This window comes from Vanessa tameamea, chromosome 15 (assembly GCF_037043105.1).
Source record: "Vanessa tameamea isolate UH-Manoa-2023 chromosome 15, ilVanTame1 primary haplotype, whole genome shotgun sequence".
In the NCBI taxonomy this organism is placed as follows: domain Eukaryota; kingdom Metazoa; phylum Arthropoda; class Insecta; order Lepidoptera; family Nymphalidae; genus Vanessa; species Vanessa tameamea.
The window spans coordinates 1057496-1076048 of record NC_087323.1 but is presented as its reverse complement, the minus strand read 5'-3'; the positions used below and the strand labels follow the sequence as shown (position 1 = coordinate 1076048).

At 33.9% G+C, this 18553-nt stretch overlaps 1 protein-coding gene across 1 annotated transcript; it reads left to right on the top strand.

Annotated features, from left to right (window-relative positions):
- The first annotated feature begins 8039 nt into the window (after nucleotides 1-8039).
- On the top strand, nucleotides 8040-10184 carry LOC113396547 (NADH-ubiquinone oxidoreductase 75 kDa subunit, mitochondrial-like). The gene has a single exon (XM_026634527.2). The coding sequence runs from the start codon at nucleotides 8040-8042 to the stop codon at nucleotides 10182-10184; it is 2145 nt and encodes a 714-aa protein (XP_026490312.2).
- The last annotated feature ends 8369 nt before the right edge of the window (nucleotides 10185-18553 follow it).

Sequence of the window (18553 nt, the reverse complement as noted above, 5' to 3'; positions counted from 1 at the left end):
TTTTCTTTTCAGTTTAATATTATCAAGTCAGAGTCGTTAATCTATGTAGCCATGGTTTGGGAAACTATTTTGTCAAAAACAAAGAGTATCTACTGTATAAAAAACTTGAAAGGATTTAAACTGGATATTATTTAGTTCATTCGTTTCGGTATTCGTATAATAGATGAAATTTATTTTTGGAAGTCAGTTGCAAAAACTTAATACGATAAACGATACCAAAAATCTCTACAGTCACGTGATAAATTAATTAATTTGTTGTGCATAATTTAAAATGAAAATTAATATATGTGAAATTTTCATATTTCATTCGTGTATTTGTATAAATTGTATAATTAGAGCAACGTTGTAATGGCGTTGACATCATCTGAAGTCACTTGTCTGCGATGGTGGAAAATCAGAACATTTGTGACCGTAAAATAATTAATGTTGAAAACTACATTATAACTATTTATTTAATAATAGATTTTTAAGGTACACTATAGCCGCTATGTTTGTTATTTGTATTATAAATTTCTAAAGAATCTAATATGCTAAAAATTGCTAAAGAGTCAAACACGTCAAGTATGCTATTGTCCGATATGTATATGCCTCAGTAGTTAGAGCACGAATATCTTCAAACTTACGATTAAAGATTCAAGGTCATTGAACTCAATTAATGTACCTACTTCAGTTGTTTTTACTAAATTTATTGTACTCAGCGATAATGGAAAAACATCCACACATGTATCCAGTAAGTTCTTTGGGTGGGAGTAACATCTGTATAATATAAATCGTTGTACGTAAGAGAAGGGTGTAAAATAATTTGTCGCTTCTTTAATGTTTTATTTATTTAACAAGCGAGAACTTACGAGATGTTATATAAGCTTTAACAGACAGTAAACGTGATATATATTTGATTGATTTTTTAACTAATTTCCACTATTCGAGGAATGTATTTATTTATAAATTTATACAAGAAATCTTGCGTTGAAATATTTTGAACATAAATACCAACATTTATGTCTTTATAAATAATTTATTTTTTCTCACAAGGCTGACGTTTCGCAACAGTTACGGTTCATGAAAAATTCATAAATAGTACATTCATAGAGTATGCGTTTTCTTGGTAATAGTTTAGAGGCAGAACTGACATTTATATTGAACTTTGTCTTAGCAAGTAGTGCTTAATTTGTATAATTGTATACACAAATTAAGCATTACTTGCTAATGCATGTTCTCGATGGTAAAGAAAAATGTCTTAAGAAAACTTGTATGTGATAGATATTTCCCATTTTCATCCACTAATCCAGATCGGAGGAGGTTTTTTTATGATATAGTTAGGTGATCGAGCAAATAGGCCACCTGATGTGTTCACCACCCGCATAGACAATGGCACTATAAGAAATTTCAAATTTGCCACCAACCATGGGTACTCAGATGTTATGTCCCTTGTGCCTGTAGTTACACTGGCTCACTCACTCTTCAAATCGGAACACAACAATACTGGGTACTGCTGTTTAGCGGTAGAATATCTGATGAGTGGGTGGTACCTATCCAGACGTGCTAGCACAAAGTCAAAGAATTAGCGCAAAACTATATTCTCTTTAAGACAGAAGGTCACATATTACTGTAACTATTTTGTCCTATTAACCTCAATATTTAAACCGAATTTGTCTGAATAGATTTATAATCAATATCAAAAGTGTGTTCAGTCATATCAAGAGCTCAATCCTCTGTGTAGAGCTGACTTAAAATCCAATTGTGAGGTTCATCAATTAATACGATTGCATTATAAATATACCTTTTATTTTGTTGTGCGTATTGCGGTGCAAATTAAAAGTAATACTTTATTTGGTAATAAACTACAAAATTATACTGTTTCGCGAATTTTAGCTTATGTTTTGTGTATACATACATAGGCTTTATTGCGTAAATATTTATTTATTTCGAATACATTTTGTAAAAAATAATTTATAGACTGAACCGGTATTTTGAGCAGTGTGGTGGGCCAAGCTCCTGTTTTTATCCTCACGGGGAGGGGAGGCCTTAGCCCAGCTGTGGGACATTTACTGGCTATTACTTTAATTTATAAAGATACATTCCGTAAAAAAAATTAATAAACAAAAAATATACAGGGTTATTGGTAATTCGACGTATTCCCGTTAGGAGGTGATAGGGATGACTGTTTGCGATAATTTTAACCCTCATATCCATGATGCAAAAGTGAACCATTTTTGAGTTATCACGTTTTTTAGATTTTTTCAAAATAAGCCAAAATTGCAACTTCAAAAATTTATTAAAAAAAAAAAATTCGATTAAAATCTAATTTTTTCTTCTGATTTATAAAAACGATTAAACACTGGATATTTTTCAATATTTAAACAATAATTATCGGTCCAAATTTAAAAATGCGAGACAGAAAACGATATTATTTCAATATTTTTTTTATTTTTTTCCCTCAAATATGCCTGCAAAACAAAAATCATTAAGAAACTTGTTCTGCAGATTATTTTAAAAACATAATCGTTTAGCTTTCCGAAAATATATAAAAACTAGGAATTTATTTCAAAGCAACCGAAATGAAAGATCAGAAAGGACGCTGGTGGAAATTCGTATTCGAACATGACCGAATTCGTACTAAAGGTCGCTCTTTAAAATTCCCACAAAATTGATTTAAAATAATAACCAATGTAAAAAACTTACTTATTTACTTAACTTACTTAATACAAATTAGAGTTTTTATAATTTAACTGAAATTTACTTCGATAGATTGTAAGCTACCGAATAATAACGGTGACGTATGTATGATTGGTCGCTCTTACAATAAGACCGGCCAATCAGGGGACAGATTGTAATCTAACAGTTTGACTTCGACAGATTACAATATAGCGAAATATAATGCTTTAAATTGCAATCATATTTCACAGTTCACAATATTTCGACAGATTACAATCTGTCTCGTCAGATTGTAATCTAACGATTTTTGTAATCTTACGGTGACATATATATCGCAGAACGCGATTTTAATTCAAGTTATGCGACATTGACTACGAGTATAATGATTATACTATTTTAACGATATCACCGTATCAATGTGAGTTGGTTTTCCAAATTCACGGGTGAGATACGAAGTGAGTTATTACACCATTTGAGATGCTATTCATTCATTCTTAAATGGTAAAAAAGCTAGAACAATATATTTGTGCAAATACGTTACAAACGCCTTCTACAAATACACAATTATACGCTACGTAAGTATATGTATTTAAATTCGGTAAACGGAGCACTATGTTAATAAACACAACAAATTCTAACTACTTCTACTTACTTGCAAGTATTCTGTCGTATCTAGTCCAGCGAAATGATCTTTGCAAAATTTTTAATCAAAGGCGAAAATATCTGAGTGCCCTAAATAATTCGCCGGAAAATATAAAATTGAAAATGAAGCTACATCATTTCAGACATTCAATGTAAAGTAAAATCCAATGATTCACGACACGATCGGACAGGAAACATCTCGATAAGACTGCTTGTGTCGAAAGAAGTTCTAAGACATGATATACCTTCATACATATATACATATATAGTTAGCAGTTCTGTGTGTTGAAATAAGTAATTTTTGAAATTTTTAAGTACGCCATTATCCAGCGGTTGGATTTTCAGAGGCTGTTACTGGTTTTATTATGACAATAGTCTTTAGTCTCGTATATATTTTACTCTATATGCGTATAAATATACTGTAAGGCTATACGGCACAGCCCATTCTACCCATACAGAACATTCTGGTGTACTGTCAAAGACTGACCTAATTACTACATTTTAACTAGCTAGACACATTCATTAAATCAAAATATTCTTTATTCAAGTAGCCTTATGAAAGCACTTTTGAATTGTCATCTATACATATAATAAAATTGGAGTGTCTGTTTGTAATATTAAAATAACCCATTTTTACTAAATGCATATGTATGTATACACAGTACATATACCAAAATAACATTTTTTTAATTTTTTGTCTGTCTGTCTGTTTGTTCCGGCTAATATCTGGAACGGTTGAACCGATTTCGACGGAACTTTCACTGGCAGCGGATTTAATAAGGAGTAACTTAGGCTACTTTTATTTTAGAATTATATAAATAAATAAATAAATAAATATTGGACAACATCACATACATTACTCTGATCCCAATGTAAGTAGCTAAAGCACTTGTGTTATGGAAAATCAGAAGTAACGACGGTACCACAAACACCCAGACCCAAGACAACATAGAAAACTTATGAACTTTTTCTACATCGACTCGGCCGGGAATTGAACCCGGGACCTCGGAGTGGCGTACCCATGAAAACCGGTGTACACACTACTCGACTACGGAGATCGTCATATATATAGAATAAAAATAAAATCACGCTACAATATTCAAATAACTTAAATTCAAACAACGCGCACGAAGTCGCGGGCACAGCCAGTAGTGTCATAAAGCTGCCATAACATAGCATTACTATTTCGTTGCTATATAGTATGAAACCCGCGTGCCCTAAATAATAATAACAAACATCACCAGTCGAACCATTAATAAAGTTTTGAGGGAAAAGTATTTTGGGATCCGTGCAGAGTGACCTAAGGTTGGCCAAGATGGATGAGAGCCTTAAGTTACAAATATGATTATTCTGTCCACATGGGCTCCAGGGTATGAATTATAAATGATCATACCTAACATGTTTCGTCATTTTTATTTCTATTTATTCGTTTTCAAAAAGTTCTTACGTCTGTAATTGATTCGTGTTCAGGATACCGATGAAGTTTTAAATTACGGAGTAAACTTTCTTTTTTTTAATATAATTAAAAAAAACGAAGTTTCATATGGCACGTTACACGTTAAATAGATAATATGCTGAAATAATTGAAAGACTTCGTTTGCCGCGACACTTGCTTGAGTGATTTTTTATGTTACTGCAGCATATAAGTGTCACTAGCACGTTACATTTATTCAAATTATATAATAATTTATAATAAAATTATTACTTAAGCATATGAAAATTATAGTACAGGACATTTAGTGCATAAACGTCGGCGAATAGATATTTCTATACTCTCATTATCTGATGTGACGGCGGCTTAACGTGCTTTCCGCGGTAGAGGAGTGGACATACTTCCAATAACTTTTTATCGGCGGCCTTACGTCTAGCCACTGGACGAGGCAAATATATTAAACGGGCAGTCTTCGTACTTACGGCATGTTGGGTTCTCGAAATAAGAAGTAAGTCGAGACATATTAGATTGCTTCGTTTTTTCTTTTTGTTATGACATTGACCTTGCGACAAGTGAATTCTCCTATGCCTGACATCGAAACAATTGACGTATGCTTGAGGAATAGTGTCAAAACATTGTTCGACGGAACTTGAAACGACGTAAGTCGAGGACCGCCTGTACTACTATACATTAATATATTTATAAGCTAGTTTGTATTTTCCTAGATTTAATACATGACATTTAAAGTTTTTGGTAAATAAACATAGCTATTACTAGTATATATACCTGAAATATATTTGCCTAAGGTTAAAATACAAAAAAAAAAACTGGGCCTCACTAATAGAAAAGGCTTTCAGCCTATTGGCGACCCTTTACGGGATCAGATAATAATTCCCTAATAACCTCAACCCTTTTATGAAGTCCAATTTTCATACAATTTGTATGTTATTAGATATTGAATCGTATATATTTTTGTGTAGGCGTAATTAATTTGAATAAAATGATAACGAAAGCTTGAAATTGTATTTCTTGGTTTTGATTCCTTGGTCGTAGGGCTATGTGCAACCCTGTACCTAACCAGACGGGTTGGTAGATGGTATGGCATATTCTATCGCCCAACAACAATACTTAGTATTGTTCTGTGTCGGTTTGAAGGGTGAGTGAGCGGAGTAACTAGGGGCAAAAGAGACATATTATATTTACGTCCAAGGTTGGTGGCGCATTGGTGAAGGAATTGCAAATATTTGTCACAGCGATATACATCATCATCAAGTAATCTATTTGCCAGTTCGCTTCCTAGTTCCTCACAATGTTTTCCATACGCCAAGCATGCTATATGCAGGCATATGCCTGCTAAACTATTATACTATATGCTTCGCCAAGTAGTAGTTGCGAGCATATATTTGTGTCCACGAACCCGCAAGCAGCTTGGATGAATAAACTCCAATCGTTCTCTCTTAAAGAGGATATCCTGTAAGTTTACAGGAAGTTACTTTTTACTTTTACTTTACGCTTATTGAGCCAGTGCTGCGATGGATTCCATTTAATATAATATTGTTTTAGCCGTTAAATCGTTCCCTTGTCCCTGTAAAGGGTACATGCACGGAATATTAAATTATTTGCTCAGAAACGCGAACGAGTTACTATGGTTTTTTTTTATCATTTATTTTAAAGAGGGTTTTTTCTGTAAGAAAATGCCACCCTCATAGTGCTTACAAAACATTAAATTTAACAAATTGATTAATTACATCGATTCTTAAAAACACCATCCACTAATTTGTACAAAACATGCGCTGGTTCTGATGTAGGGTCAGCGAGGACACTATTACATGCCCCAACCTCCCCGCAATAATTGATTAAGCGTAAAAAAGAAATTCTATCAGCCTCATTCCGAGCACACTCCATTATTACATGGTACGTGTCTTCTATGATGTTACATACGCTACAGTTAGGTGAAGGTGTTTCACCCATAAGAAAGCCAAAGTTATTTAATGGAATGTGGCCGGAACGAAGCCGAAAAGCTGTGACAATTGAAGACCTGCTCATATTGGCTCCATCAAACCAAAGACTTTTCCGTAGTCCGGGCTGCATAGTTCTGTACCAGATCCCCTTAGTCAGCGATCTACTATGGTTTATGAAAGTAAAATTTCTAGAAACAAATTTTCTATTCGAGTTATAATAAGTTTTATAAGCTAGCCTTTCCTGAACCTTTCCTAGCTCCCTAAAATATATTTTTTTCTATTATAAGCAAAATTTTATGCATAAGTACGATATTTTTTACTATATCAAAAAGATTATTTAAATAAGAGTCATTATTCAATAATTTCATTATCAATTATTGTTTTAAATCCCTATTTTGGTCTGCTTAGTTGTCTCTGCCCGATGTCTCCTAAGCAGGTGCTCTCTTCCATCTTTATCAGGCTGACCAAATATTTATCCTGAAGAAGTGTATTTTGATGTTTGCTTGGTAAACGTGTATACTGAAAAAAAAATAAGCAATTTATCTATGAATAACGATACTAACAAATTACAGCTTCAACTAGTATTTATTTCTGAAATAAATTACCTTTACAACTAAATCACAGGTGTATATGTGTGTGTTAATATTTCTTTATCGAGTTTAATGTGAGAATAACACACTGGGTAGTCACATTACAAAATTGATACACGTAGACGTAAATTTAATAAATATGCTTGTACTTTTTCACATCGCGGCGTTATTATGATGTCGTTAGGATCTGGTTTTGTACGGAGTTTTATATTCAGCGATTGGATTTTATATGGAAATTCTGTAAATCCTTAACACGGTTCATAATTTTTATTCGCATTGTTCCTTTAAGATCTTGTAAGCAAATCCATTTTGAAATGTTAAGACTAACAAAATAAATAGCAACATTTACCTATTTTGTGTTATTTTTGACCCTCGATAACTACTTGAAACACGAAATATTTTACTGTTACTAAATGGTCGGTTTCGAGGTATGGTTTAGAGTTATGCCATAAATAATAGTTATCGTCCCATCCGACAATGAGAATGAGTGAATAGAAATAAGAGAGTGTCAAGACAAGAGTGAAACAAGAGAGACCTGTGTCGACCTGTGTCATACACGCCTGTGTACTATGACACTTCCTCCACAATACTAACTGGTATTGAGATTGCCGCAATTAATGTCTAGAGCGTATCCTTATTATGAAGGGGTATAAACTTTTTGATCGTGTTGTCATATAGGCTACTTGACATTAATTGTCATTAATCAAAATATATCTTTGGATATATCGAATTAAAATTACAAATAATTATAATCAAGCTATGTTCAGATTATTCAAGAAGTTGCTGAATCGTAAAACGTTGTATGATATTCAGACTCGGAGTCAGGCGAATCAAGTAAACATTTTTATAAATGGTAAGGCTGTTTCAGTGCCAAGTTACTTCACAGTACTACAAGCTTTGCGCCGAGAGCATATAACCGTACCTACATTTTGCTACCACGATAGATTGTCAATAGCTGGTAACTGTAGAATGTGTCTTGTACAAATTGAAGGTATGTGGAAGCCACAAATTGCTTGTGCCATACCCGTGTCCAAGAATATGAAAATACAAACAAATTCTGAAATGACTTTGAAAGCACAGGAAGGGGTATTGGAATTTATTTTAGCTGAACATCCACTAGATTGTCCAATTTGTGATCAGGGCGGTGAATGTGACTTACAAGATCTTTCGATGAAATTTGGTAACGATCGAACAAGATTCACAGACATACACTTCCAAGGCAAAAGAGCCACGGAAAACAAAAACCTAGGCCCTTTGATTCGAACTGAGATGACAAGGTGTATCCATTGTACACGTTGTATCAGATTTGCTTCTCAAGTCTGTGGATTAGACGTTCTTGGAACGACAGGACGTGGTGTTGACATGTTAGTAGGGACATATGTCGATAAAATGTTTCTATCTGAATTATCTGGAAATATAATTGACTTATGCCCTGTTGGAGCGTTAACGTCTAAGCCATATATGTTTAAAGCAAGACCGTGGGAACTTAGAAAAACTGATTCTATTGACGTAACTGATGCGACAGGTACCAACATAGTTATTAATCATAGGTTTGATAGAGTATTACGAGTTTTGCCGCGTGAAAATGATGACATCAATCAGGAGTGGCTATCTGACAAAGGTCGCTGGGCGATAGATTCTCTTGAGTTTCAAAGACTTGTGACTCCAATGCATAGGAATGAAAGTGGCTTGTGTCCAATCGATTGGGATTGTGCTTTGAAAATAGCTGGTAAACTAATAAGATCTACGTGTCCCACTAAGTTAATGGCGATAGCAGGTCCGCATTGTTCTGTAGAAACATTGGTGGCTGCGAAGGACTTACTTAACATGCTTGGTTCTGATAACACATACATTGAACGTGGTTTTTCTTATTCTGAATCAAATATCGATATAAGAGCTGCGTATTCTCTTAACGTCAAAATGAAAGATGTAGCAACGGCTGATAAAATATTACTTATAGGAACTAATCCTCGTTTTGAAGCTCCTATTTTAAATTCTCGTATTAGAGAGGCTTATGTTTATAATGAATGTGATATTTATGCGATTGGGCCCAAATGCCAATATAATTATCAAGTCCAATATATTGGTATATCTGTCAATGATATATCTAAAGCTAAAAAATATTTACAACGTGCAATGAGGCCATTAATATTTATTGGTATTGATCAATTACAGACTTCACATAATGTAGCTATCATGAATGAGTTAAACGAATTAATGAATACCTTAAATGTAGACGAAAATTGGGAAGTAATAAATATTATTACAAAGGAGGCTAGTTTCGCCGGGGCTTTAGAGGTTGGATGGAAGCCAGGAGGATTAGCTGCATTGAAATCATTATCTCCAAAAGTTGTGATATCCTTAGGTGCAGACCACGTGTTCTGTAGATGTGATATTCCGACTGATTGCTCCATTATTTACATAGGTTTTCAAGGAGATCGTGGAGCAGAATGCGCGTCAATTGTTTTACCTGGAAGTGCTTATACAGAAGCGGGCGGTATATTTATGAACATGGAATGTAGATCTCAGTTTGCGTTCCCTGCAGTGACTCCACCTGGTAATTCACGTTATGATTGGAAAATAATACGAGCACTGGCAGAATATTGTCATATATGTTTATTTTACAGCGACAGAGAATCACTTTGTATCAGATTAGCCCAGGTAAGCCCAAGTTTAGTTAATTTTGGAACATACCAAAGTAAATTATTTGCTGATTTGATTCCTCAACTTATGAAAAGAGATGCGAAAAAAGATACTACTGTTGGTAGTTGTTCTTTGCACGTAGAGATGCAAACTTTAAAGGATTATTACTGCTCGGATATTTTTACTTGTAACTCACCAACCATGGTCAAAGCCACGAAGGCTGCTACCGATATAGAAAAATCTCATTACGCTTCTGTTTAGTACTATTTAATATATTTAAATTTATACATAAAATAATGCGTTTATTTTAATTGTAATATGGATTTTAACATTGGAAGTTTTACTGCTATAGTGATAGCAAATATTCTTAATAAAGTTGTATTTTTACATTAACCTTTTTAAATATTATTATTAAAAAAAATATCAATGCACATTATATACCTTGGAAAATGGTGTACTTACATATTTCTAAAAAAATACTATATATATAATAAAGTTTAAATAGGAGATTGTTGGCTTATAGGGTAGAAGTAAAGGGTTGATATACTGGATTAAAAAGAAAATAATGTTTGTTTCTGAAAAAGTTTTATAAAAAAATATATCAAAACCCATTTGAACCCTATTTCGTCGTACGGGACTATTGTATATAGACTATTGTACTAGATCAAATAATTTTGTTGTTTTGCGATGACATTTATTCTGTTTCCAGTAAGGACTTAAAGACTGGATTTTCTTCGGAATTTGAGTAAAGGCCTATAATCTATATTTTGTAAATGGGCCTTTTATAAGGTCGCAAGAATTTCTCTAAAAACATATATTATTTTTAATTTTTTCTAACTTTCTATAAAGAAAAATATACAAATAGTTCAAGCAATACAAACTGAGAGACTTCTCTTAGAGGATCACATATATATCCTTCAGAGACGACGTATATTCGTTGCCAGTCGATTCAACTTTGCATCTTACAGATACTATATTCAAAGGATTATCATCTATAAAACTCATAAGCGCCATTTTTAATATCAGATTGACATGATTAACGGCTTTAGATGTTTTGTTATATTCATCAAACTCGTTATGAACGTAGATTTAAAATTCACAATTACCTAAGTATAAAGTCTTATGATAGTTAGTCTAGAACTCTTTTCAATAATGCAGCGGAAGAACAATTATAATAAAAGTTATCAAAATAATATATTAAATCAAACTATCTAACAATCTGAGGTTTTTTGGATTTAAAGCACTGCTGAAATTTATAATTTAAAACAATTGCGAAATTGTTGGTTCTCGTGGAGTTTGTCATCCTAGGATCAATGGCTTAACGCGATCTCCAAGGTACGGTTGGACTTGCAACAAAGATCCATAAAAGAAGCGAGTCGGATTTATGCACGATGGTTTCTGTGATGTATTCGGGCGTAAGGAAGAAAATAAATAAAATATTTAATTTTGAAAAATAGAGCATACTGTATTTTTTATGCCATCTACAGGCGGTCGTGCAAATGGGCCACCTGATGGTAAGTGGTCACCATTATCATCAGCACCTTATAAATAAGTAACCAGTAAACCCACCCAAAGTCCACCCAGTAAACTTAAGATTAAAAACAATTTAAATCGTTAATCAGGTAAACTTTATAATACACTGACGAATTGCTGTCTGATAGGAAAATATTAAATCTTATAGCAAATAATAATAATTATTGTGCATAGAACAAAGTAAATTAACACGTTTAAATATGCAATGATGTATTCTCAAAATATTCTTTCCAAATCAAATTATGTTACAACATATTAAGCATGAAAGCACTGCAATGGCCTTTCAACGTTTTCGACACGGAACTGGCTGCGAGGTCGTCGATATAATGCCGTACGGTGCTCCACTCGTGGCTTGACGGACCTCTCCTCAGGGGGTAAAGGTAATCACGACCCCTCGCACTCCTTGTTTATGGGTAAGGCAGCGCGAATCTATCCCCGTTGGCATACTCTTAGTGTCTTTACTAAAGTGATTACTAAAGTAATTGACTAATAGACTCGCCATTTGTTCGTTTGCGTTTCTAAAATAGAAGTTTCTAAAGATTTTTTTTTATACTACGAGTTCGTGATGAATATGTAATGAGTTCTTACTTTTTCTACTTATAACTTTCGATCCTCAGTTAAGATCCACGTGTTCTATTCGGATTTCTATCAATCGTTTGCCATATTATAGCAATTGTCCATTATTAACATTCGTAACTAAATAAATGCAGATATATATTTATTAAAGACGACGCACGACGTTTACATATTAGATACGACGTGAACGACGTTAGGTAAGATATTTTATCGAAAATGTACACGGGTGATTAACTATCCAGAAACCCTCGTTAATACGCTGTATCCAACTTAACCCCAAACTGAAAATTAGCTTCCTAATAACCGAAGGACATTGGAAAGGTGCCCGCGCAACCATCCAAATTCACGCGATCCTTTGGTTACAAGATCGATTTACGGGACAAACTACATTGTCACAGTAACCTCACCCATGCGATAGTGAATGTATCCCGTCATACGAATATTTGTATGTACTTGAATTATGGTGAAGACGTTACTATTTGGATCATCTAAATGTTGAAGTCAGTCACACTAAGCAAATTAAGGAATTACACACTCAAACTGATAATAAGTTGCAAAAACTGGTTGTAATTAAAGTGCTGGCTGGGACTGGGGGCAGTGAATTTGAACAACGAAACTTTCTAAAGGTTTTGTTAGATGATATCTGACGTTACTAGAAATTTCGCAATCGGTAGCCAATTTTGTCGATGAATTCGTTATTAGAATTTTTGGTTAGAAATGTTTAATGAACATCGATAGTGTATCCATTCAACCTGTTTGAACAGCGGATATATTTTTTCAATTGCTTTTTAAAGATCGTTGCGAGATTAAAGCACCACGCATTATAGTGCGTTGTCAAGAGTTCAAGGCTAATTTTTTTTTTCAGTCATTTGTATATGAAAGCCCACAAAACGCCAACCATCACACCCTAGGGCAGCCCGCGTCTATCCTATACCTGCCACTTTTTTTTAATTGTCGGTCCACCTCGCCACTGGGCGTCCTACATATGCTTAAGCGTGATCTTCACTCTAGCACGTGTCGGCTTCATTGGCGACGGCTCCATTGGCAATCAAGGCGCCTGGAGACATAAACATCCCATTTCCAGTCCGGCGAGCTAATGGAACGTTATGTCCGTGGTCGAGTAGTGTGTACACCGGTTTTCATGGATACGCTACTCTGAGGTCCCGGGTTCGATTCCCGGCCGAGTCGATGTAGAAAAAGTTCATTAATTTTCTATGTTGTCTTGGGTCTGGGTGTTTGTGGTACCGTCGTTACTTCTGATTTTCCATAACACAAGTGCTTTAGCTACTTACATTGGGATCAGAGTAATGTATGTGATGTTGTCCAATATTTATTTATGTCAATTTTAGCTAAAATTGTACTACGAGATACATTATAAGAAATACATATACACCCTTATCTGTTATTGAATGAAGCGAAAGAGTATATATTAGATAATATGAACTTTGATAAATCGTAAAGCCTAGATTGGTTGGCTGAAATAATAATAACATTTTTTGATAATTTACGGCAATTTTTTATTGATGAAAATTGCTAAGTTTTAGTGACATCCAGCATGGTGGGATCAGATTGGATTCTATGCATCTAACCTGTTCCATAAATTTCTCTTTGACTATGTTTGCGCCATATATTAAAATCGAGTGTCCATTTTCGTTGATTAATTTCTACATAGAAAGCGATTTGTATCCTCTGATGAGATTTTTTATGTCATAGATTGAGCGACGAGCATATGGGCCACGTGATAAGTCACCACCGTCCATTGACAATGGCACTGTAAGAAATATTAACCATTCTTTACATAACCAATGCGCCACAAACCTTGGGATCTAAGATGTTATGTCCCTTTATTAACGTACGTAACGTAAAAAATCATATTTTACCCATCATTTTCTAATCTAATTTTCATAGTGAGCAGTCTACCAAATAAGATATCAAAATCATATAAGATATATACCAGTAATTAAAAGCCACATAGTATCTCAATGAATTTACATATTTTTAAAATGGTTAGGCGGTCGAGCAAATTAGCCATCTGATGGTAAGTGAGCACCATCGCCCATAGAATTGACGCGGTAAGAAATTTGAACAGTTCCTTAAATCGCCAACGCATCACCAACCTTGAAAACTATATTGTTAGGTCCCTTACCTGTACCGGCTCACATACCACTCAATGCGCTATGTATTGCTGTTTGGCGGTACAATATGTGGTGAGTGGTACCTACCCAGACGGGTTTGCACGAAGCCGTTTTATCTTATCATCTTTATAAAACTTTAGTATTTCTATCATTATTATGTAACAAAGTACGAAATAATGTCTTACACGATCATTGGATTTCATTTCCTAAAGTATATATTACCTATTACTTAATATCGCCGCTGGCAACTTTGCTCTCATTTGGAAAATATTAGCTTTTCATTTCGTTACAAAATATTTTCTTAATAGCATTATACTGAATTGTATTACATTGGAATTTAGGTACCTATGTAGACTTGTAGTACTTGTTTCTTTTGGCTAGTTAGTGTTCAGTCTAGTAAGAACTTTTTGGGTTTTTCTGTCACGTAACTTTACTCGCACTCAATCATAAGAGTGAGGAAATACAGAGTGCATTTGTTTTTGCACATACATATTTATATTTTTTTCGCGTTTGCGTTATCATTGAAATATAAGATGCGAGATGGCGTATTTAACCGATGATTGCGGGTAAAACCCAGGCAAGCAAATCTCAAATCGCAAATCAGAATTTAAATGAGCTTAATCTGTATTTATAATTCATCTCATGGTCAGTGGTGAGGAAACCTGCATGGATTTCATTTCATTGAAGCTCTGCCACATGTGTAGTATACACTTACCCGTATTGGAGCAGCGTGATGGAATTAGTCCCAAAGTCTCTCTTCAAAGGGAAAAAGTGGGATCTTCACAGACGTTTATTTTTTTTAAACCTAAAAGTAGGTAGACCTTTACTAAATTAGGTCGGATGTTAGCTTATGAGGTGTGACTGTATAGTTCGTGTATATATCGGCAACACGTTTCAATTTAAAACTTTTTTGAATTAAAGCATTTCCCAAAATGGAATTTTATTATGAAGGTTAATCTGTATGTAGTTTTAGAGTATTATAAATATATTCATATTGAGAATAATTTAATAGTAAAATCGTATTATAAAAACGATTTTCGTGTTTATGCTGCTGGACTTCGAACAGCAATCATTTAAAAGCTCCGCTCCCTTACTCCCTTCGCTATTTTTAACTTAATCAATAGTTCACTGTTCGCGTATAATTCTAGTAATTCTGGCAAACTAGGTTAAATTTTTAGTGTCGTGTAGTTTCGTTTATTAGAAATTATTAGTATCAATCATTATTTAAAGGCAATTACATCATGCATTTGTTTTCCAAACTGGTTGTAATTTTTAATTTGACTATAAATAAATGAAATGGTTCTATATTGGATAAAAGAATTGATGTTCCACAATGGAATGTAAGAAATGGTTGATGGTTTTGCAAAGATACCGAACACTAGTAAATGATAACCGAAATGATTATAAGAATGAGCCAAGATCACCTAGTGCTTAGAACACGCAATAGCATCGCGGTAGAATAAGCTTAATATATAAAACCTGGTAGGGCTATGTGTCCGTACATCACTCATCATATTTTCTACTTGTGTTCTTTAGACTACTGTTTGAAAATCCAATGAGCTAGTGTAACTAGAGGAAGATACATAACCATAGTTCCCAAGGATGCTGGCGCATTAGTAATATGAATAATTATTAAGATTACAGTACTAATGTCTATGGGCAGCGGTGACTTAATATCAAGCCCCAAAAACAGGCCAGCAGTAGATCAACGATACGATTACTTTAAATAATAATAAATATGAAATTTTTGAACAGCTGTATACAGCTTTCTCTATAATTTGAGCACGCTGCTACCACCTACCACCTGACAGTAACAATGTCACGAGCATGTGTACGATACATAATCCTTATTGTCAATAAAAATAGAACGTATATGCAACAGAGCGATGAAGGTGTATTATTGACAAGTCAACGGCTCTTAGTTATTCCGTTCAGTGAAACAATTACGAATAACAAGATATCCAAGTTATTTTAACCCTTATCTGCTAGTGGAGTCGGGTCACCCCACTAAAAAATTATAGTTTAAGGTCTTTAATGAACACTATTTATATGAAAATAAAGGTTATTACACGAGGTAGAAGATACGCATTAAATTTATCTAACTTCGGTTTCCATAGTACGAATATTTTGCCCAGTGAATTGAATAGTAATAATAGGAGAAGACGGCTGATACTTATTCGAATACAGAGTGTTGATTTCAGCTCATATAAATATATAAATATTGGACAACATCACATACATTACTCTGATCCCAATGCAAGTAGCTAAAGCACTTGTGTTATGGAAAATCAGAAGTAGCGACGGTACCAAGAACACCCAAATCATAGATAGGTACATAGAAAACTAATTAACTTTTTCTACATCGACTCGGCCGGGAATCGAACCCGGGACCTCGGAGTGAGTGTGATGAAAACCGGTGTACACACTACTCGACCACGGCGGTCGTCCATAGGTATGTTTGTAAGTATATTTTTTTGTTCTCGTATCTCTTAATTGTCTACTGATTATGGGCTGTGATGTCAATCTTAATTCACTTTGGCGACCGCTTGGTCATAAAGTACTTTTAAAAAAAAATTGATTATTATTAAATGTTTCATTATTTCAGGCATGCTTAGTAGGTTTTGGGAAGACGGTTCAAACCCAACGAGTTCCAATACGGGTTTTTCATTACTGCTATTTTGCATACGGAACTTCTATTCATAAGTTCATAATCCATCTCGTAATCGGTGAAAGAAAACATTGTGAGAAAACCTGCATCTGTCGGATTGTATATCACACTGGAGCAGACCTGTGGATTAAACTTTGAACCCTTTCTTTAACAAGCTTATATTTTTAGCAGCTCTTACTGTCCGTTTTATGGTTTCTTTGATTTTATGTAACTATCGTCAAGATCATTCACATCTCTGAAAATAAAAAACATTCACGACTTTACATGGAAATATTGTTGATAAGTGTGATTAAATATGTCAATGAATCTGCTTCTGACACATGTCAATTTAATGATAATGAAAAGAAAAGTCAGTTTTTTTAATATATATACATAATATAGGTAAGCAAACAGGCGAATGAGCCTTTTGATAGTAAGAGGTAACCACCGCTCATAGACATTGGTGTTGTAAGGAAAATTAACCATTAATTACATCGCCAATGCGCCACCAACATTGGGACTTGAGATGTGCCCTTGTGTTTGTAGGAAAGATGACTCACAAGACCTTTAAACAATCTTAAGCAGTGCTCTTTGGCGGTAGAATATACCCAGGCTTGGTCAAAGGCCTACCTTGGTGGTTGGGCTATTTCCTAAGCCAGTCTGTCTGTCGTTTAACGGGTGGTTGATTAACTATTTATTTATTATAACGCCAATGTATGTGGTCGTTGGTGACCACATAAAATCAGGTTGGTCATTTGCCTGTCCTAACTATTACATAAAAAAACTGTACTCGTTTTAAAAACAATTAGCTAAACATCATTTATAAGAACAGCATGAAGGTTTGATAAAAATAAAATAAACACATCGATACGAATAGATTTAATTAACACAATAACTATATAACATAACAATATAGGTAATATTTTCATTATAAGATTTTATATACTTGACATTTTACATAAGCAAACCTTCGAGAAACAAACAAATAGTAATACAAATATTGTATACTTGTTGTAGTACGTTTTACTGCTTCAATCTCGTAGCTCAATGCTTATAGCCCTTTTCAATAAATGGGCTATCTAACGCAGAAAGGTTTTTTCAAATCGCATTAATAGATCCTAAAATTAGCGTATTCAAACAAACAAATACATTAATAATTTTAGTTTAATATTAGATTTGTTATTAATTTATATTTACTGTATTGTCATTTTGGGATGTAAAAAGTAATACGTTTGATTAAAAACTATTTAATACAAGCTTGCGTTGCGTTGCGTCCGGTACGACTTGTGCGTCATGTAAGTGATAACAATTACTTACGGATAACGTTTCAGTTCAATCGATTCAACTTGAAATATAAATTTGGAACAAAGGTGTATATATAAGTTTACATATATATAGGTTTTTATTTAATTACATTATATAATAATAATAAAGTTTTGTTACGTTTACATATACTGAGGTTTCATTTTATAGAATTACATCTTAACGGCGTCCAAGTAAATTCCCTCAAGCTCAATTCGTCTTGAAAGTGCTGATATTCTGATATTTAGCACGAAGGAGATTGAAAATAAATCATTTAAATCAAATTAATAAGTAGGACAAAGTACATAACGCACGAAAGTACATAAGGAACGGCCGGTCAATAGCTTGTAATTTGACGATTCAACATCACGGGTAAACAATAAGTAGTCAATATTTTATTAGTGAATGACATGCTATCATTAAAGCTGTTCCAAGTT

What these genes read in the sequence shown, in the direction of transcription:
- LOC113396547 (XM_026634527.2), top strand. Translation starts at nt 8,040, where the DNA reads ATGTTCAGATTATTCAAGAAGTTGCTGAATCGTAAAACGTTGTATGAT.